At 46.2% G+C, this 22500-nt stretch overlaps 1 protein-coding gene and 1 long non-coding RNA gene across 3 annotated transcripts in view; both read right to left on the reverse strand.

Annotated features, from left to right (window-relative positions):
* Positions 1-4887: 4887 nt before the first annotated feature.
* LOC121841468 lies at positions 4888-10753 on the reverse strand. Its single transcript, XR_006080511.1, has 3 exons — positions 10608-10753; positions 8749-8750; positions 4888-4898 (listed from the first exon to the last, which is right to left on the reverse strand). It is a non-coding gene; the product is annotated as an uncharacterized LOC121841468 (long non-coding RNA).
* Positions 10754-16664: 5911 nt separating this feature from the next.
* The window catches only part of LOC112238621 (E3 SUMO-protein ligase PIAS1), a 62325-nt gene continuing 56489 nt past the window's right edge, over positions 16665-22500 (reverse strand). For both annotated transcript variants that reach the window (XM_042310862.1, XM_042310522.1), the window contains exons 12-13: positions 22288-22459; positions 16665-18983 (exon numbers count right to left, since the gene is read on the reverse strand). In XM_042310862.1, the coding sequence (XP_042166796.1) occupies positions 18681-18983; positions 22288-22459 (475 nt within the window). In that variant the 3' untranslated portion in view covers positions 16665-18680. The remainder of the gene's footprint in view (positions 18984-22287; positions 22460-22500) is intronic.

A 22500-nucleotide genomic window follows, 5' to 3' on the forward strand; every position in this document is an offset into this window, starting at 1 on the left:
GTAACATCTTGTACGTTGTCTCTCAGGACAAATTTAAAAAATCCAACAAGCAGACCTCCGGTTGTGGCATTAAAATGACCCAACGCAGGACGTAGCATAAGTCCATGGACCCCATCCTGCCTGTTACAGGCTGGTGACGGTGGTTAGGTCCCTTTGATACCAATTGAACTACATCTTGTAGGATCCATGAGCCGAAGATAGGTGTACCTAATAAACTGTCCGGTGAGTGTAAACGCATAATGATCTGCATGGGGGAAAACACACCTGGGCTTTATGAGACCATCTGTAAAACACACCCGGGCTTTATGAGACCATCTGTAAAACACACCCGGGCTTTATGAGACCATCTGTAAAACACACCCGGGCTTTATGAGACCATCTGTAAAACACACCCGGGCTTTATGAGACCATCTGTAAAACACACCCGGGCTTTATGAGACCATCTGTAAAACACACCCGGGCTTTATGAGACCATCTGTAAAACACACCCGGGCTTTATGAGACCATCTGTAAAACACACCCGGGCTTTATGAGACCATCTGTAAAACACACCCGGGCTTTATGAGACCATCTGTAAAACACACCCGGGCTTTATGAGATCATCTGTAAAAAACACCCGGGCTTTATGAGACCATCTGTAAAACACACCTGGGCTTTATGAGACCATCTGTAAAACACACCTGGGCTTTATGAGACCATCTGTAAAACACACCTGGGCTTTATGAGACCATCTGTAAAACACACCTGGGCTTTATGAGACCATCTGTAAAACACACTTGGGCTTATGAGACCATCTGTAAAACACACCCGGGCTTTATGAGACCATCTGTAAAACACACCCGGGCTTTATGAGACCATCTGTAAAACACACCCGGGCTTTATGAGACCATCTGTAAAACACACCCGGGCTTTATGAGACCATCTGTAAAACACACCCGGGCTTTATGAGACCATCTGTAAAACACACCCGGGCTTTATGAGACCATCTGTAAAACACACCCGGGCTTTATGAGACCATCTGTAAAACACACCCGGGCTTTATGAGACCATCTGTAAAACACACCCGGGCTTTATGAGACCATCTGTAAAAAACACCCGGGCTTTATGAGACCATCTGTAAAACACACCTGGGCTTTATGAGACCATCTGTAAAACACACCTGGGCTTTATGAGACCATCTGTAAAACACACCTGGGCTTTATGAGACCATCTGTAAAACACACTTGGGCTTATGAGACCATCTGTAAAACACACCTGGGCTTATGAGACCATCTGTAAAACACACCTGGGCTTTATGAGACCATCTGTAAAACACACCTGGGCTTTATGAGACCATCTGTAAAACACACCTGGGCTTTATGAGACCATCTGTAAAACTCACCTGGGCTTTATGAGACCATCTGTAAAACACACCTGGGCTTATGAGACCATCTGTAAAACACACTTGGGCTTATGAGACCATCTGTAAAACACACTTGGGCTTATGAGACCATCTGTAAAACACACTTGGGCTTATGAGACCATCTGTAAAACACACTTGGGCTTATGAGACCATCTGTAAAACACACTTGGGCTTATGAGACCATCTGTAAAACACACTTGGGCTTATGAGACCATCTGTAAAACACACTTGGGCTTATGAGACCATCTGTAAAACACACTTGGGCTTATGAGACCATCTGGAAAACACACCTGGGCTTATGAGACCATCTGGAAAACACACCTGGGCTTATGAGACCATCTGGAAAACACACATGGGTTTATGAGACCATCTGGAAAACACACCTGGGCTTATGAGACCATCTGGAAAACACACCTGGGCTTATGAGACCATCTGTAAAACACACTTGGGCTTATGAGACCATCTGTAAAACACACTTGGGCTTATGAGACCATCTGGAAAACACACCTGGGCTTATGAGACCATCTGGAAAACACACCTGGGCTTATGAGACCATCTGGAAAACACACATGGGTTTATGAGACCATCTGTAAAACACACTTGGGCTTATGAGACCATCTGGAAAACACACCTGGGCTTATGAGACCATCTGGAAAACACACTTGGGCTTATGAGACCATCTGTAAAACACACTGGGGCTTATGAGACCATCTGTAAAACACACTTGGGCTTATGAGACCATCTGTAACCTATTTTTCAGACAACTTTACACACAGCCTACACTCTCCCTCCCTCACAGACACCCACTCATTTCCTCTCACACACACAGTCTACACTCTCCCTCCCTCCCTCACAGACACACCCTCTCACCCACTCACTTCCTCTCACACACACAGCCTACACTCTCCCTCCCTCACAGACACACCCTCTCACTCTCCCTCCCTCCCTCACAGACACAGACACACCCTCTCACTTCCTCTCACACACACAGCCACACTCTCTCACCCACTCACTTCCTCTCACACACACAGCCACACTCTCTCACCCACTCACTTCCTCTCACACACACAGACACACCTCGCTCGCTTGCGCACACACACACACACACACACACACACAGTGACACCCAGATAACATTAGCATCGTAGCTCTTATTGCAGGACTCTGAAACAACTGAATTGAGCCACATTTATTGTCAACCTACTATGTGTATTGAACACTGTTCCAGAGGAAAAACCAATACTGCGTGGATGTTTGAGTCTGATAAGTCTCAGGACATTAGGAAAAAAATATATTGGGTATTGAGTAGACTGATACTATTTCATTGCTTCACATTCCAACCTTGTTTAAATCAAATCAAATCAAATTGTATTTGTCACATACACATGGTTAGCAGATGTTAACGCGAGTGTAGCGAAATGCTTGTGCTTCTAGTTCCGACAATGCAGTAATAACCAACAAGTAATCTAACTAACAATTCCAAAACTACTGTCTTATACACAGTGTAAGGGGATAAAGAATATGTACATAAGGATATATGAATGAGTGATGGTACAGAGCATCATAGGCAAGATACAGTAGATGATATCGAGTACAGTATATACATATGAGATAAGTATGTAAACCAAGTGGCATAGTTAAAGTGGCTAGTGATACATGTAATTACATAAGGATGCAGTCGATGATATAGAGTACAGTATATACGTATACATATGAGATGAATAATGTAGGGTATGTAAACATTATATTAGGTAGCATTGTTTAAAGTGGCTAGTGATATATTTACATCATTTCCCATCAATTCCCATGATTAAAGTGGCTGGAGTAGAGTCAGTGTCATTGACAGTGTGTTGGCAGTAGCCACTCAATGTTAGTGGTGGCTGTTTAACAGTCTGATGGCCTTGAGGTAGAAGCTGTTTTTCAGTCTCTCGGTCCCAGCTTTGATGCACCTGTACTGACCTCGCCTTCTGGATGACAGCGGGGTGAACAGGCAGTGGCTCGGGTGGTTGATGTCCTTGATGATCTTTATGGCCTTCCTGTAACATCGGGTGGTGTAGGTGTCCTGGAGGGCAGGTAGTTTGCCCCGGTGATGCATTGGGCAGACCTCACTACCCTCTGGAGAGCCTTACGGTTGTGGGCGGAGCAGTTGCCGTACCAGGCGGTGATACAGCCCGACAGAATGCTCTCGATTGTGCATCTGTAGAAGTTTGTGAGTGCTTTTGGTGACAAGCCGAATTTCTTCAGCCTCCTGAGGTTGAAGAGGCGCTGCTGCGCCTTCCTCACGATGCTGTCTGTGTGAGTGGACCAATTCAGTTTGTCTGTGATGTGTATGCCGAGGAACTTAAAACTTACTACCCTCTCCACGACATTATCTAGTCTAAATACGGTATGATTTCACACATTTTAACCTTCTTTATCACTTTCAAATAGGTACTTTTATTTTGAAGGCAAACCGCAAATTCCCATATTGTGTCACAAGCTTCACAACACATAAACCGGTCCGGTCGAGCCTCACTCGCCAGATGAAGCTAGCTGGCTGCTTATAAACATTAGCTTTGGGCAACAGGGTTAAGTAGTTGGATAGCTATATATTTTTCAGTTTCAGTTCAGTTTCAATAGTCGAACAACAAGTGGCAACCTTGCTAATACTTACTCAGAAGGACTCCTAAATCATTGCTAAGGATAATGAAAATGACTGCAGTTTCTACTGGTCTTTGTTTTCAGGCTGGTTGTATTGGTGCTAGATAAAGCTATCTTAGTACCTATCTAGCCCAGGAAGTATCGGTCAAGCAAATACTGCCTTATTACCAACCCGATATTGTAAACACATCATTTGTGGCCGGTGTTTTCTTGTTTGCAGACTTTTTTTTTTTGTACAGCTTTGGACAGTGCTACTGATAGTAGTGGTGGTGCTTGGCTGCAAATTCATTACGCACAACATTCTATAATATAAATTGTATTATTTTGACGTGTCGAATTAAAACAATTATTTAACGCGTTAAATAACCTTTTTTTTTGTAGCGTTATCGACTGTTATTTGACATGCAAAGCCCCAAACGTTTCATACATACTCAGTAACAGCTTCCTCACTGCCTGATAGTCCGCAGTAGCAAGTCACAGAGAAATTAATATATCTATTTTTTTAAGAGAAATGCCATGGCGGCAAAAGTTGCAATATAGAAATAGCCCCCACAAAAACCTACAACCCGCGACCAATACATTTTTTACCTGCAACATAGTTTTCCAAAGTAGCCCCAATGCGGGAAAATATCTGACATGGCAACCCTACACACGGCTGTGTGTGACATCACGCATTCAGTAAGGCTCAACCAATCAGCCGACGGGGTTCTGTTTCGAATTTGCCACTCTCCTTCTACCGAAGGACATTTTGTGGACAGGAGACAAGTTTACATTCTCAGCCTGTGTGATGTAGGATATGAAATCTGACACCATTTGAAGCTGGGATGTCTCTCATTCCATTCATTTGCTCTTCCGACTGGGAATCGATATTTTATTTTATTTGAAACATAAACTTTTGACTGAACCTTACTTCACAGCCAATGACAAAGCGCATGCCTGAAATCCTTATAATATCATAGCGCCCGCAGGAGAGTGGTTTCGTCATTTTCAGAGATCGATTTATAGCCAACTTGATTAAAGTAATCTAAAATAATTCATAGATTTTAAACAAAACAAAAAACACTGTCATAGACGGACAAGATGAATGTGAGATGAAAAGTGTTCCTATCGCGTTCAGGAAGGTAGAGCTCAGTGTTCACAGGGGTGGTGGTGGAGGGGTAGATGTTTGTAATCAAGAGAGATCTTCAGAAAATATGCACATTTTCTCTAACACTTAAAATACAACACTCTTGGCATTCTCTCTTCATTCCCTTGAATGAGTAGCTGTGTCCAAACTTTTGACTGGTACTGTCAGTTATCACACCCCTTTGCCATGACACGCCAAATTGAGCTGAGGTGCATCCAACTTCCTGTGATCGTCCTTGAGATGATCTATAACATGAAACTAAACTCGGCAAAAAAAGGACCCTGTCTTTAAAAAATTATTCGTAAAAATCCCCAAAAAACTTAACAGATCTTCATTGTAAAGGGTTTAAACACCGTTTCCCATGTTTGTTCAATGAACCATAAACAATTAATGAACATGCACATGTTAACATGTCGTTAAGACATTAACAGCTTACAGATGATAGGCAATTAAGGTCACAGTTATGAAAACCTAGGACACTAAAGAGGCCTTTCTACTGACTCTGAAAAACACTAAAAGAAAGATGCCCAGGGTCCCTGCTCATCTGCGTGAACGTGCCTTAGGCATGCTGCAAGGAGGCATGAGGACTGCAGATGTGGCCAGGGCAATAAATTGCAATGTCCGCGCTGCAGGGAGACAGGACGGACAGCTGATCGTCCTCTCAGTGGCAGACCACGTGTAACAACAGCTGCATAGGATCAGTACATCCGATCATCACACCTGCAGGACAGGTACAGGATGGCAACAACTGCCTGAGTTAAACCAGGAACGCACAATCCCTCCATCAGTGCTCAGACTGTCCGCAATAGGCTGAGAGAGGCTGGACTGAGGGCTTGTAAGCTTGTTGTAAGGCAGGTCCTCACCAGACATCACCGGCAACAACGTCGCCTACGGGCACAAACCCACCGTCGCTGGACCAGACAGGACTGGCAAAAAGTGCTCTTCCCTGAGGAGTCGCGGTTTTTTCTCACCAGGGATGCTGGTCGGATTCGCGTTTATCGTCAAAGGAATGAGCGTTACACTGAGGCCTGTACTCTGGAGCGAGATCGATTTGGAGGTGGAGGGTCCGTCATGGTCTGGGGCGGTGTGTCACAGCATCATCGGACTGAGCTTGTTGTCATTGCAGGCAATCTCAATGCTGTGTGTTAGGTTTTCACGTTACGGTTCTTGTTTTGTATTGTTCGTGTTTTCTTTATTAAACATGTATCAAGATAACCACGCTGCATTTTGGTCCGATCCTTGCTACACCTCCTCTTCAGAGGAGGAGATAGAAGAAAACCGTAACACATATTTGTGGAACTTGTTCAGTTTATGTCTCAGTTGTTGAATCTTGTTATGTTCATACAAATATTTACACGTTAAGTTTGCTGGAAAGAAACGCAGTTGACAGTGAGAGGACGTTTCTGGTTGTTGCTGAGTCTATATAATTATCAAAAAGCCGTTGCAATTGATATGCATTGGGAGCTCATTTAAATATTGTTATGGTTAGTCTAACTGCTATCAAAAATTAATTCTCAAGGAACCTGAGTTGGGGCAGTCTGGATTTCAGGAAGTTAGTTTTGTGTTAATAGTTTTAAGTTCTAGAGCGAGGGGGAAAGAAATCAAATCCGGGCATCACCTCCTATTTCAGAAACAGTAAAAAGGCAGCAAAACCTCACCATTATATGGCTTAAAATCCGAGAAGCATTCAAGAACAGAAACATAATGACTTCTGCAAAAAGCACCTTGATTCAAACACCCACAGACTGTATAGTATACAGTACAAACAGGTTGATTCAACCCCTCAAACACCCACAGACACACATGGTTCGACTGTATAGCCATGTTTTTGAGGCCAAAGAGGCCCTAGCATACTGTCACTTAGTTGTCGTTGTCTCGGTTTAATTTAACCAGTCAAAAGTTTGGACACATTCAAGGGTTTTTCTTTTTTTACTATTTTCTACATTTATAATAATAAATGAAGACGTCAAAAAGTGTGAAATTACACATACGGAATCATGTAGTAACCAAAAAAAGTGTTAATAAACAAATAAAAATATATTTCATTTCAGATTCTTCAAAGTAGCCACCCTTTGCCTTTACAGTTTTACACACTCTTGGCATTCTCTTAACCAGCTTCATGAAGTAGTCACCTGGAATGGGTTTCAATTAACAGCTGTGCCTTGTTAAAAGTTCATTTGTGGAATTTCTTTCCTTCTTAATGCGTTTCAGCCAATCAATTGTGTTGTGACCAGGTAGGGGTGGTATACAGAAGACAGCTCTGTTTGGTAAAAGACCAAGTTCATATTATGGCAAGAACAGCTCAAATAAGCAAAGAGAAACGACAGTCCATCATTACTTTAAGACAGGAAGGTCAGTCAATGTGGAAAATTTCAAGACCTTTGAAAGTTTCTTCAAGTGCAGTCGCAAAAACCATCAAGCGCTCTGATGAAACTGGCTCTCATGAGGACCGCCACAGGAATGGAAGACCCAGAGTTACCTCTGCTGCAGAGGATACCAGCCTCAGTTACCAGCCTCAGAAATTGTAGCCCAAATAAATGCTTCAGAGTTCAAGTAACAGACACATCTCAACATCAACTGTTCAGAGGAGACTGTGTGAATCAGGCCTTCATGGTCAAATTGCTGCAAAGAAACCACTACTAAAGGACTCCAATAATAAGAAGAGACTTGCTTGGGTCAAGAAACACGAGCAATGGACATTAGACCAGTGGAAATCTGTCCTTTGGTTTGATGAGTCCAATTTTGAGATTTTTGGTTCCAACCGCTGTGTCTCTGTGAGATGAACAGATGATCTCCGCATGTGTGGTTCCCACCGTGAAGCATGGAGGAAGAGGTGTGATGGTGCTTTGCTGGTGACACTGTCTGTGATTTATTTAGAATTTAAGGCACACTTAACCAGCATGGCTGCCACAGCATTCTGCAGGAATACGCCATTCCATCTGGTTTGTGCTTAGTGGGACGATCATTTGTTTTTCAGCAGGACAATGACCCAAAACACACCTCCAGGCTGTGTAAGGGCTATTTGACCAAGAAGGAGAGTGATGATGCTGCATCAGATGTCCTGACCTCCATAATTACCCGACCTCAACCCAATTGAGATGGTTTGGGATGTTGGACCGCAGAGTGAAGGAAAAGCATACGTGGGAACTCCTTCAAGACTGTTGGAAAAGCATTCCAGGTGAAGCTGGTTGAGAGAATGCCAAGAGTGTGCAACGCTGTCATCAAGGCAAAGGGTGGCTACTTTGAAGAATCTCAAATATAAAATATATTTGGATTTGTTTAACACTGTTTTTGGTTACTAAATGATTCCATGTGTTATTTCATAGATTTGATGTCTTCACTATTATTCTACAAATGTAGAAAATAGTAAAAATAAAAGGGAAAAACTCTTGAATGAGTAGGTGTGTACAAATATTTCACTGGCACTGTATACAATTATCAACAGCACAGTAGAATAGCCCTTGATCATGACTCGGTTCAATTACATTTAGCCTTGACCGAGGTCTCAACAACCGGGTAATCTGGTTCTCTGTGGAAATGGAAAGAGAGCCTTCCCCTCATTGTGACACTCCATCTTAACTCCTCCTCCACGTGTACTGGATTGGTTGAACAGTGCAGAAGAGACCCTCCGACAGTTTTTCCCCTTCTCGTCAAGACCAGTATGTAGAGGGGGGGTCTAGTGTCAGACCAGTATGTAGAGGGGGAGGGGGATCTAGTGTCAGACCAGTATGTAGAGGGGGGATGTAGAGGGGGATCTAGTGTCAGACCAGTATGTAGAGGGGGGGGGGGATCTAGTGTCAGACCAGTATGTAGAGGGGGGATCTAGTGTCAGACCAGTATGTAGAGGGGGAGGGGATCTAGTGTCAGACCAGTATGTAGAGGGGGGGGATCTAGTGTCAGACCAGTATGTAGAGGGGGATCTAGTGTCAGACCAGTATGTATCTAGTGTCAGACCAGTATGTAGAGGGGGGGATCTAGTGTCAGACCAGTATGTAGAGGGGACCAGTATGTATGGGGGGGTATCTAGTGTCAGACCAGTATGTAGAGGGGGGGGATCTAGTGTCAGACCAGTATGTAGAGGGGGGGGGATCTAGTGTCAGACCAGTATGTAGAGGGGGGATCTAGTGTCAGACCAGTATGTAGAGTGTCAGACCAGGGGGATCTAGTGTCAGACCAGTATGTAGAGGGGGGATCTAGTGTCAGACCAGTATCTAGTGTCAGACCAGTATGTAGAGGGGGATCTAGTGTCAGACCAGTATGTAGAGGGGGGGGATCTAGTGTCAGACCAGTATGTAGAGGGGGATCTAGGGGTATGTAGAGGTGGGGGGGATCTAGTGTCAGACCAGTATGTAGAGGGGGGGATCTAGTGTCAGACCAGTATGTAGAGGGGGGATCTAGTGTCAGACCAGTATGTAGAGGGGGGATCTAGTGTCAGACCAGTATGTAGAGGGGGGATCTAGTGTCAGACCAGTATGTAGAGGGGGGATCTAGTGTCAGACCAGTATGTAGAGGGGGGATCTAGTGTCAGACCAGTATGTAGAGGGGGGATCTAGTGTCAGACCAGTATGTAGAGGGGGGATCTAGTGTCAGGTATGGAGGGGGGATCTAGTGTCAGACCAGTATGTAGAGGGTGGGGGGATCTAGTGTCAGACCAGTATGTAGAGGGGGGGATCTAGTGTCAGACCAGTATGTAGAGGTGGGGGGGGGATCTAGTGTCAGACCAGTATGTAGAGGTGGGGGGATCTAGTGTCAGACCAGTATGTAGAGGGGGGATCTAGGGGGATCTAGTGTCAGACCAGTATGTAGAGGGGAAGGGGGGGATCTAGTGTCAGACCAGTATGTAGAGGGGTGTCAAGGGGGGGGATCTAGTGTCAGACCAGTATGTAGAGGGGGAGGGGGTATGTAGAGGGGGGATCTAGTGTCAGCAGTATGTACAGTGTAGTTTAGTAGGATGGAGGCATCTGTAACTACTACAGTGTAGTTTAGTAGGATGGAGGCTCCATAGCTGTATGGGTCTGTAACTACTACAGTGTAGTTTAGTAGGATGGAGGCTCTATAGCTGTATGGATCTGTAACTGCTACAGTGTATATTTTTATTGTAAAGATTTCTTCTCGCTGATGAAAGATACGGTCCACATGTTTCAAAAAGCAGTATCGCAAGCAAAGACCGACATTCCTAAACATTAAAAACACAGTGTTGTGTAGTGGGCCATTCGTCGGGCAGAGCTAAGCACTGGAAACTGTAGGGAGAAGGCCACCTGCAGTTTGAGAGCCAGACCCAAAGAGACAGTCAGAAAGCCTCTGTGGTGATATTGACATCGTTCAAAGGTCAAAACAGACAGAAGAAAGAAACACAGAACACTGATGCATATCAAGCAACAAGTGTCTTTTAAATAGCATGAATCATAGAATTACTAAAGAAATATCATATACAATGACTCCACCAACAATAAACAAGGAAAGAAATACTAACCGTGAACACAGGAAGGGAAGAGAAGGGACAACCAGAACTTACACAGGAAGGAAAGAGAAGGGACAACCAGAACTTACACAGGAAGGAAAGAGAAGGGACAACCAGAACTTACACAGGATGGGAAGAGAAGGGACTACCAGAACTTACACAGGAAGAGAAGAGAGGGGACAACCAGAACTTACACAGGAAGGAAGAGAAGAGAAGGGACAACCAGAACTTGTACACAGGAAGGGAAGAGAAGGGACAACCAGAACTTACAGAGGAAGGAAAGAGAAGGGACAACCAGAACTTACACAGGAAGGGAAGAGAAGGGACAACCAGAACTTACACAGGAAGGGAAGAGAAGGGACAACCAGAACTTACACAGGAAGGGAAGAGAGGGGACTACCAGAACTTACACAGGAAGGGAAGGGAAGAGAGGGGACTACCAGAACTTACACAGGAAGGGAAGAGAGGGGACAACCAGAACTTACACAGGAAGGGAAGAGAGGGGACAACCAGAACTTACACAGGATGGGAAGAGAAGGGACAACAAGAACTTACACAGGAAGGAAAGAGAAGGGACAACCAGAACTTACACAGGAAGGGAAGAGAAGGGACAACCAGAACTTACACAGGAAGGGAAGAGAAGGGACAACCAGAACTTACACAGGAAGGGAAGAGAAGGGACAACCAGAACTTACACAGGAAGGGAAGAGAAGGGAAGAGAGGGGACTACCAGAACTTACACAGGAAGGGAAGAGAAGGGAAGAGAGGGGACTACCAGAACTTACACAGGAAGGGAAGAGAGGGGACTACCAGAACTTACACAGGAAGGGAAGAGAGGGGACTACCAGAACTTACACAGGAAGGAAGAGAAGAGAGGGGACTACCAGAACTTACACAGGAAGGGAAGGGAAGAGAGGGGACTACCAGAACTTACACAGGAAGGAAGGGAAGAGAGGGGACTACCAGAACTTACACAGGATGGGAAGAGAGGGGACTACCAGAACTTACACAGGAAGGGAAGAGAGGGGACAACCAGAACTTACACAGGAAGGGAAGAGAGGGGACAACCAGAACTTACACTGGAAGGGAAGAGAAGAGAGGGGACTACCATAACTTACACAGGAAGGGAAGAGAAGAGAGGGGACTACCATAACTTACACAGGAAGGGAAGAGAAGAGAGGGGACTACCAGAACTTACACAGGAAGGAAAGAGAAGGAAAGAGAAGGGACAACCAGAACTTACACAGGAAGGGAAGAGAAGGGAAGAGAGGGGACTACCAGAACTTACACAGGAAGGGAAGAGAGGGGACTACCAGAACTTACACAGGAAGGGAAGGGAAGAGAGGGGACTACCAGAACTTACACAGGAAGGGAAGAGAAGAGACGGGACTACCAGAACTTACACAGGAAGGGAAGGGAAGAGAGGGGACTACCAGAACTTACACAGGAAGGGAAGGGAAGAGAGGGGACTACCAGAACTTACACAGGAAGGGAAGGGAAGAGAGGGGACTACCAGAACTTACACAGGATGGGAAGAGAGGGGACTACCAGAACTTACACAGGATGGGAAGAGAGGGGACTACCAGAACTTACACAGGAAGGGAAGGGAAGAGAGGGGACAACCAGAACTTACACAGGAAGGGAAGAGGAAGGGGGGGACTACCAGAACTTACACAGGATGGGAAGAGAGGGGACTACCAGAACTTACACAGGAAGGGAAGAGAAGAGAGGGGACAACCAGAACTTACACAGGAAGGGAAGAGAAGAGGGGGACTACCAGAACTTACACAGGAAGGGAAGAGAAGAGAGGGACTACCAGAACTTACACAGGAAGGGAAGAGAGGGGACTACCAGAACTTACACAGGAAGAGAAGAGAGGGGACTACCAGAACTTACACAGGAAGAGAAGAAGAGAGGGGACAACCAGAACTTACACAGGAAGGGAAGAGGAAGGGGACAACCAGAACTTACACAGGAAGGGAAGAGAGGGGACAACCAGAACTTACACAGGAAGAGAAGGGAAGGGAAGAGAGGGGACAACCAGAACTTACACAGGAAGAGAAGAAGAAGAGAGGGGACAACCAGAACTTACACAGGAAGAGAAGGGAAGAGGGGGACAACCAGAACTTATACAGGAAGGGAAGAGAGGGGACTACCAGAACTTACACAGGAAGGGAAGAGAGGAGACTACCAGAACTTACACAGGAAGAGAAGGGAAGGGAGAGGGGACAACCAGAACTTACACAGGAAGAGAAGGGAAGAGAGGGGACAACCAGAACTTACACAGGAAGGGAAGAGAAGGGACAACCAGAACTTATACAGGAAGGGAAGAGAGGGGACTACCAGAACTTACACAGGAAGGGAAGAGAGGGGACTACCAGAACTTACACAGGAAGGGAAGAGAGGGGACAACCAGAACTTACACAGGAAGGGAAGAGAGAGGACAACCAGAACTTACACAGGAAGGGAAGAGAAGAGAGGGGACTACCAGAACTTACACAGGAACAGAAGGGACAACCAGAACTTACACAGGAAGGGAAGAGAAGGGACTACCAGAACTTACACAGGAAGGGAAGAGAAGAGAGGGGACTACCAGAACTTACACAGGAAGAGAAGGGAAGAGAGGGGACTACCAGAACTTACACAGGAAGGGAAGAGAAGAGAGGGGACTACCAGAACTTACACAGGAAGAGAAGGGAAGAGAGGGGACTACCAGAACTTATACAGGAAGGGAAGAGAAGAGAGGGGACTACCAGAACTTACACAGGAAGAGAAGGGAAGAGAGGGGACAACCAGAACTTACACAGGAAGGGAAGAGAGGGGACAACCAGAACTTACACAGGAAGGGAAGAGAAGAGAGGGACTACCAGAACTTACACAGGAAGGGAAGAGAAGAGAGGGGACTACCAGAACTTACACAGGAAGGAAGAGAAGAGAAGAGAAGGGGACTACCAGAACTTACACTGGAAGGAAGAGAAGAGAGGGGACTACCATAACTTACACAGGAAGGGAAGATAAGAGAGGGGACTACCAGAACTTACACAGGAACAGAAGGGAAGAGAGGGGACAACCAGAACTTACACAGGAAGGGAAGAGAGGGGACTACCAGAACTTACACAGGAAGGGAAGAGAGGGGACTACCAGAACTTACACAGGAAGGGAAGAGAGGGGACTACCAGAACTTACACAGGAAGGGAAGAGAGGGGACAACCAGAACTTACACAGGAAGGGAAGAGAAGAGAGGGGACTACCAGAACTTACACAGGAAGGGAAGGGAAGAGAGGGGACTACCAGAACTTACACAGGAAGGGAAGGGAAGAGAGGGGACAACCAGAACTTACACAGGAAGGGAAGAGAGGGGACTACCAGAACTTACACAGGAAGGGAAGAGAGGGGACTACCAGAACTTACACAGGAAGGAAGGAAGGGGGACTACCAGAACTTACACAGGAAGGGAAGGGAAGAGGGGACTACCAGAACTTACACAGGAAGGAAGGAAGAGAGGGGACACTTATACAGAACTTACACAGGAAGTGAAGAGAGGGGACTACCAGAACTTACACAGGAAGGGAAGAGAGGGGACTACCAGAACTTATACAGGAAGGGAAGAGAAGAGAGGGGACTACCAGAACTTACACAGGAAGGAAGAGAGGGGACTACCAGAACTTACACAGGAAGAGAAGGGAAGAGAGGGACTACCAGAACTTACACAGGAAGGGAAGAGAAGGGACTACCAGAACTTACACAGGAAGAGAAGGGAAGAGAGGGGACTACCAGAACTTACACAGGAAGGGAAGAGAGGGACTACCAGAACTTACACAGGAAGAGAAGGGAAGAGAGGGGACTACCAGAACTTACACAGGAAGGGAAGAGAAGAGACGGGACTACCAGAACTTACACAGGAAGAGAAGGGAAGAGAGGGGACAACCAGAACTTACACAGGAAGGGAAGGGAAGAGAGGGGACTACCAGAACTTACACAGGAAGAGAAGGGAAGAGAGGGGACAACCAGAACTTACACAGGAAGAGAAGGAAGAGGGGACAACCAGAACTTACACAGGAAGGGAAGGGAAGAGAGGGGACTACCAGAACTTACACAGGAAGGGAAGAGAGGGGACTACCAGAACTTACACAGGAAGGAAGGGAAGAGAGGGGACTACCAGAACTTACACAGGAAGAGAAGGGAAGAGGGGACTACCGAACTTACACAGGAAGGGAAGAGAAGAGAGGGGACTACCAGAACTTACACAGGAAGGGAAGAGAGGGGGACTACCAGAACTTACACAGGAAGGGAAGAGAAGAGGGGACTACCAGAACTTACACAGGAAGGGAAGAAGAGGGGACTACCAGAACTTACACAGGAAGGGAAGAGAGGGACTACCAGAACTTACACAGGAAGGAAGGGAAGAGAGGGACTACCAGAACTTACACAGGAAGAGAAGGAAGAGAGGGACTACCAGAACTTACACAGGAAGAGAAGGGAAGAGAGGGACTACCAGAACTTACACAGGAAGGGAAGAGAAGAGGGGGACTACCAGAACTTACACAGGAAGGGAAGAGAGGGGACTACCAGAACTTACACAGGAAGGGAAGAGAGGGGACTACCAGAACTTACACAGGAAGGAAGAGAAGAGGATTACCAGACTACCAGAACTTAAACAGGAAGGGAAGAAGAAGAGGGGACTACCAGAACTTACACAGGAAGAGAAGGGAAGAGAGGGGACTACCAGAACTTACACAGGAAGGAAGAGACGGGACTACCAGAACTTACACAGGAAGGGAAGAGGGGGACTACCAGAACTTACACAGGAAGGAAGAGAGGGGACTACCAGAACTTACACAGGAAGGGAAGAGAGGGGACAACCAGAACTTACACAGGAAGGGGGAAGAGAGGGACTACCAGAACTTACACAGGAAGGGAAGAGAGGGGACAACCAGAACTTACACAGGAAGGGAAGAGAGGGGACTACCAGAACTTACACAGGAAGGAAGGGAAGAGGGGGACTACCAGAACTTACACAGGAAGGGAAGAGAGGGGACTACCAGAACTTACACAGGAAGGGAAGAGAGGGGACTACCAGAACTTACACAGGAAGGAAGAAGGGAAGAACTTACACAGGAAGGGACTACCAGAACTTACACAGGAAGAGAAGGGAAGAGAGGGACTACCAGAACTTACACAGGAAGGGAAGAGAAGGGGACTACCAGAACTTACACAGGAAGAGAAGAGAGGGGACTACCAGAACTTACACAGGAAGGGAAGAGAGGGGACTACCAGAACTTACACAGGAAGAGAAGGGAAGAGAGGGGACTACCAGAACTTACACAGGAAGGGAAGAGACGGGACTACCAGAACTTACACAGGAAGGGAAGAGAGGGGACTACCAGAACTTACACAGGAAGGGAAGAGAGGGGACTACCAGAACTTACACAGGAAGGGAAGAGAGGGGACTACCAGAACTTACACAGGAAGGGAAGAGAGGGGACTACCAGAACTTACACAGGAAGGGAAGAGAGGGGACAACCAGAACTTACACAGGAAGGGAAGAGAGGGGACTACCAGAACTTACACAGGAAGGGAAGAGAGGGGACTACCAGAACTTACACAGGAAGAGAAGGGAAGAGAGGGGACTAATAATTTAGGATGGCATAATAGAAGCGGTGACTTCAGGAGCAAACAGAAACCAACCTCACCATGGTCCATTCCACGGGGTCAATCTGAGCCAAGCTCTACTGTGTTCTCCTGCTTCCACATCCAGCATAGTTGCCAAACTGACAATGTGAAAATATAAAAATCAGAGCCAGCACAGTATGGTTCAGGATGACCCTATAGGATGACCCTATCAGGATGACCCTGTCAGGACGACCCTATCAGGATGACCCTATCAGGATGACCCTATAGGATGACCCTATCAGGATGACCCTATCAGGATGATCCTATCAGGATGACCCTATCAGGATGACCCTATCAGGATGACCCTATCCCTATCAGGATGACCCTATAGGATGAGGATGACCCTATGACCCTAGGATGACCCTATAGGATGACCCTATCAGGATGACCCTATAGGATGACCCTATCAGGATGACCCTATCAGGATGACCCTATCAGGATGACCCTATCAGGATGACCCTATCAGGATGACCCTATCAGGATGACCCTATCAGGATGACCCTATCAGGATGACCCTATAGGATGACCCTATCAGGATGACCCTATAGGATGACCCTATCAGGATGACCCTATAGGATGACCCTATCAGGATGACCCTATCAGGATGACCCTATCAGGATGACCCTATCAGGATGACCCTATAGGATGACCCTATCAGGCATACGATGCCGCCGTCAGGTATTCAACAGTCACATTGAGCAACAATTCATCAGACCCACAAGGACACATCAGGGTGACTACAGATCCACTGTGGTGACCATACACGAGAGGCTGAGGGTACCACTTCCTCCCGATTCGGCTCACATGGAGCCTCAAACCCAGGACCACTGCCTCACAAAACACACGTGACCCGTCGTCCTGAAGGGCCGTGACCCGTCGTGTTACAGAAAAGCCCGTTTAAAAATATAAAAATAAATAAAATCGTCATTGCGAGTTAGGAGACACTTCAAGGAGTGAGTGTTACAGATCCCATCTCCAAAGCTAAGTATTTAAAAAGTCTGTTTTATTCAACAACCAACAAAAATAACGTTTGTGAATAGCGAGAAAGAACGAGTCGAAGATGCACCTTGCATTGAAAAGGTAAATGGTTCCATTTACTATAATAATAAACTGAATTGAAATCATATTATGTCTTCCTTATCCCCCAAAATGGACACATGGCGGCTATTTCAACACTATTTTACCAGACAATATAGCATGGTATTTCTTACGCGAAAACAACTACAAGATGAACTCGGCAGGAAAATAAGGTTTCCTCAGCTAAATAGAGATGAGAGAGGAGCACAAACCAGACAACCCACAGTAGTATATAACCAGCCTGTGTATAGCCTGGGTGCCAGTCAGTTTGTGCCATCATTCCACTCCTCAACCACAGTAGTGGATCTATAACCAGCCTGTGTATAGCCTGGGTGCCAGTCAGTTTGTGCCATCATTCCACTCCTCAACCACAGTAGTGGATCTATAACCAGCCTGTGTATAGCCTGGGTGCCAGTCAGTTTGTACCATCATTCCACTCCTCAACCACAGTAGTGGATCTATAACCAGCCTGTGTATAGCCTGGGTGCCAGTCAGTTTGTGCCATCATTCCACTCCTCAACCACAGTAGTGGATCTATAACCAGCCTGTGTATAGCCTGGGTGCCAGTCAGTTTGTGCCATCATTCCACTCCTCAACCACTTATTGTTTGGTCATGACGAGGAGTGGAATGACGACACAAACAGACTAGGTACCCAGGCTAGCCTGTGTAATCCTAGCGACAACAATAACATGTAGTTGGAGGTAGGGGAGAGAAGAAGAAATGTTTTTAAAAAAACAGCACACATTAATCTAACATAACTTAAAAAGCATCATAAATAATACGTTGAAAATAATTAAAAAATACAATAGAATTTGACCACAGAATGTTTGGCAGAAAATACAATCCACAGTGATGACGAAAACAGAAGAAAAAAAAACGGACAGATTCTCTTTTCGCGCCGAAGCGCAGTAAAAACACGCGTTTTGAGACCAGAAATAATGCCATTGACGGGGGAAACATTGAAATAAAAACAGTGAAAACGAAGTACAAAAAGGTAATATATAATATAATCAAAACAAGGAAAACGTGAAGAGGCTTTTTTTTTTTTTTTTTTTTTTTTTTTTTTAAAAGCTCCGGTAATCCACAGAAGAAAAAAAAAAAAAAAAAAAAAAATTGAAGTTACTCATCATCATCAGGATTTTGTTTACGATAACATTTAAAATAGATATTTTTTCCTCTCTGTACATAGCACTGTTTCTTTCCCTTTTAGTTTTCTATTTACAAAACAAAACTGCGTTTTCTATTTTCTCCCTCCAGTTGTTTTTCCCCCAGTTCTGTACGGACAGAAGCCACCTTCCCTTCAGTCTAGTGAGATCACGTCTGGTATGGAGCCATATATGACTGTCGCCGCTGCGTTCAACCTGCTGTCCCTTTCCCTATCCCGATCCCTCTCTCTCAAACTACTTGACGACACCAGACTGGAGCTGCTACCGCTGTTGCTGCCCCCGTTGGCTGCTGCCAGGGCGCTGCTCACACCGCCGGGGGTCCCTGATTGGTCCAGGAACATCTGGGAGGAGCTATAGGGCAGGAAGCGGTTCAGGAGCAAGTCGTGGTCATCGGAGGCTGAGGCCGCCGCAGCTGCGGCCATCACCATGTTGTAATGCTACAGAGAGAGAGAGAGAGAGAGAGAGAGAGAGAGAGGAGGGAGGGTTATCACCATGTTGTAATGCTACAGAGAGAGAGAGAGAGAGAGAGAGAGAGAGAGGAGGGAGGGTTATCACCATGTTGTAATGCTACAGAGAGAGAGAGAGAGAGAGAGAGAGAGAGAGAGGAGGGAGGGTTATCACCATGTTGTAATGCTACAGAGAGAGAGAGAGAGAGAGAGAGAGAGAGAGAGAGGAGGGAGGGTTATCACCATGTTGTAATGCTAGAGAGAGAGAGAGAGAGAGAGAGAGAGAGAGAGAGAGAGAGAGAGAGAGGGAGGGGTTATCACCATGTTGTAATGCTACAGAGAGAGAGAGAGAGAGAGAGAGAGAGAGAGGAGGGAGGGTTATCACCATGTTGTGTAATGCTAGAGAGAGAGAGAGAGAGAGAGAGAGAGAGAGGGAGGGTTATCACCATGTTGTAATGCTAGAGAGAGAGAGAGAGAGAGAGAGAGAGAGAGGAGGGAGGGTTATCACCATGTTGTAATGCTACAGAGAGAGAGAGAGAGAGAGAGAGAGAGAGAGAGAGAGAGAGAGAGAGAGGAGGGTTATCACCATGTTGTAATGCTAGAGAGAGAGAGAGAGAGAGAGAGGGAGGGTTATCACCATGTTGTAATGCTAGAGAGAGAGAGAGAGAGAGAGAGAGAGAGAGGAGGGTTATCACCATGTTGTAATGCTACAGAGAGAGAGAGAGAGAGAGGAGAGGGTTATCACCATGTTGTAATGCTAGAGAGAGAGAGAGAGAGAGAGAGAGAGATCACCATGTTGTAATGCTAGAGAGAGAGAGAGAGAGAGAGAGAGGAGGGAGGGTTATCACCATGTTGTAATGCTAGAGAGAGAGAGAGAGAGAGAGAGAGAGAGAGGGTTATCACCATGTTGTAATGCTAGAGAGAGAGAGAGAGAGAGAGAGAGGAGGGAGGGTTATCACCATGTTGTAATGCTACAGAGAGAGAGAGAGAGAGAGAGAGAGAGAGAGAGAGAGAGAGAGAGAGAGAGAGAGAGAGAGAGAGTGTGAGGAGGGAGGGTTATCACCATGTTGTAATGCTACAGAGAGAGAGAGAGAGAGAGAGAGAGGGAGGGTTATCACCATGTTGTAATGCTACAGAGAGAGAGAGAGAGAGAGAGAGAGAGAGAGAGAGAGGAGGGAGGGTTATCACCATGTTGTAATGCTAGAGAGAGAGAGGGAGATTTCAACATACCAATTAGGATCTGGCTAAAAATACTTGAATCAGTCATAGAGCCCATTATGGTTGTGAGGTCTGGGGTCCGCTCACCAACCAAGACTTCACAAAATGGGACAAACACCAAATTGAGACTCTGCACGCAGAATTCTGCAAAAATATCCTCCGTGTACAACGTAGAACACCAAATAATGCATGCAGAGCAGAATTAGGCCGATACCCACTAATTATCAAAATCCAGAAAAGAGCTGTTAAATTCTATAACCACCTAAAAGGAAGCGATTCCCAAACCTTCCACAACAAAGCCATCACCTACAGAGAGATGAACCTGGAGAAGAGTCCCCTAAGCAAGCTGGTCCTGGGGCTCTGTTCACAAACACAAACACACACTACAGAGCCCCAGGACAACAGCACAATTAGACCCAACCAAATCATGAGAAAACAAAAAGATAATTACTTGACACATTGGAAAGAATTAACAAAAAAACAGAGCAAACTAGAATGCTATTTGGCCCTACACAGAGAGTACACAGCGGCAGAATACCTGACCACTGTGACTGACCCAAAATTAATTAAATTGACTATGTACAGACTCAGTGAGCATAGCCTTGCTATTGAGAAAGGCCGCCGTAGGCAGACATGGCTCTCAAGAGAAGACCGGCTATGTGCACACTGCCCACAAAATGAGGTGGAAACTGAGCTGCACTTCCTAACCTCCTGCCCAATGTATGACCATATTAGAGAGACATATTTCCCTCAGATTACACAGATCCACAAAGAATTCGAAAACAAATCCAATTTTGATAAACTCCCATATCTACTGGGTGAAATTCCACAGTGTGCCATCACAGCAGCAAGATTTGTGACCTGTTGCCACGAGAAAAGGGCAACCAGTGAAGAACAAACACCATTGTAAATACAACCCATATTTATGCTTATTTATTTGATCTTGTGTCTAACCATTTGTACATTGTTAAAACACTGTATATATATATAATATGACATTTGTAATGTCTTTACTGTTTTGAAACTTCTGTATGTGTAATGTTTACTGTTAATGTTTACTGACCACAACGCGCAGAAGTAACGTGGGCCAGACTGCAACGTGGGCCAGACTGCAACGTGGGCCAGACTGCAACGTGGGCCAGACTGCAACGTGGGCCAGACTGCAACGTGGGCCAGACTGCAACGTGGGCCAGACTGCAACGTGGGCCAGACTGCAACGAGCAGAAGTAACGTGGGCCAGACTGCAACGAGCAGAAGTAACGTGGGCCAGACTGCAACGTGGGCCAGACTGCAACGAGCAGAAGTAACGTGGGCCAGACTGCAACGAGCAGAAGTAACGTGGGCCAGACTGCAACGAGCAGAAGTAACGTGGGCCAGACTGTAACGTGGGCCAGACTGCAACGAGCAGAAGTAACGTGGGCCAGACTGCAACGTGGGCCAGACTGCAACGTGGGCCAGACTGCAACGCGCAGAAGCAACGTGGCCAGACTGTAACGTGGCCAGACTGTAACGTGGGCCAGACTGCAACGTGGGCCAGACCACAACGAGCAGAAACACAATGATTAAAAAACAGAGCTCCAGAGAAGAAAGCAGACTGGCCGCACCAGGATCAGCTGTAGAAGCGACTAGAAGCAGTACATGATCCTGTTCTACAGTGTGTTGTCTGGTTGTCTCCTGTGGAGTCATTACCTGACGGTTCTATCCTGTGGAGTCGTTACCTGACGGTTGTCTGGTTCTATCCTGTGGAGTCGTTACCTGACGGTTGTCTGGTTCTATCCTGTGGAGTCGTTACCTGACGGTTGTCTGGTTCTATCCTGTGGAGTCGTTACCTGACGGTTGTCTGGTTCTATCCTGTGGAGTCGTTACCTGACGGTTGTCTGGTTCTATCCTGTGGAGTCATTACCTGACGGTTCTATCCTGTGGAGTCATTACCTGACGGTTCTATCCTGTGGAGTCATTACCTGACGGTTCATTCCTGTGGAGTCATTACCTGACGGTTCATTCCTGTGTAGTCATTACCTGATGGTTGTCTCCTGTGGAGTCATTACCTGACGGTTCATTCCTGTGAAGTCATTACCTGGTGGTTGTCTCCTTGGAGGAATGAGAAGAAGTTGAGGTCCAGGTCATTAGGGGTGTGGTAGTAGTGGCTGTAGTCCTGTATGAGGGGGGGTGGAGGGGGGATATAGCTGGTCTCAACAGGAGGCATGCTGGGAGCGACCGGAGATACCTGGCTGTGGAGGTTCAACACGCTGCAGGGAGAAGACGACGATGAAGATTACGTATTGAACAA

Source organism: Oncorhynchus tshawytscha, linkage group LG01, assembly GCF_018296145.1.
Source record: "Oncorhynchus tshawytscha isolate Ot180627B linkage group LG01, Otsh_v2.0, whole genome shotgun sequence".
Lineage (NCBI taxonomy): Eukaryota > Metazoa > Chordata > Actinopteri > Salmoniformes > Salmonidae > Oncorhynchus > Oncorhynchus tshawytscha.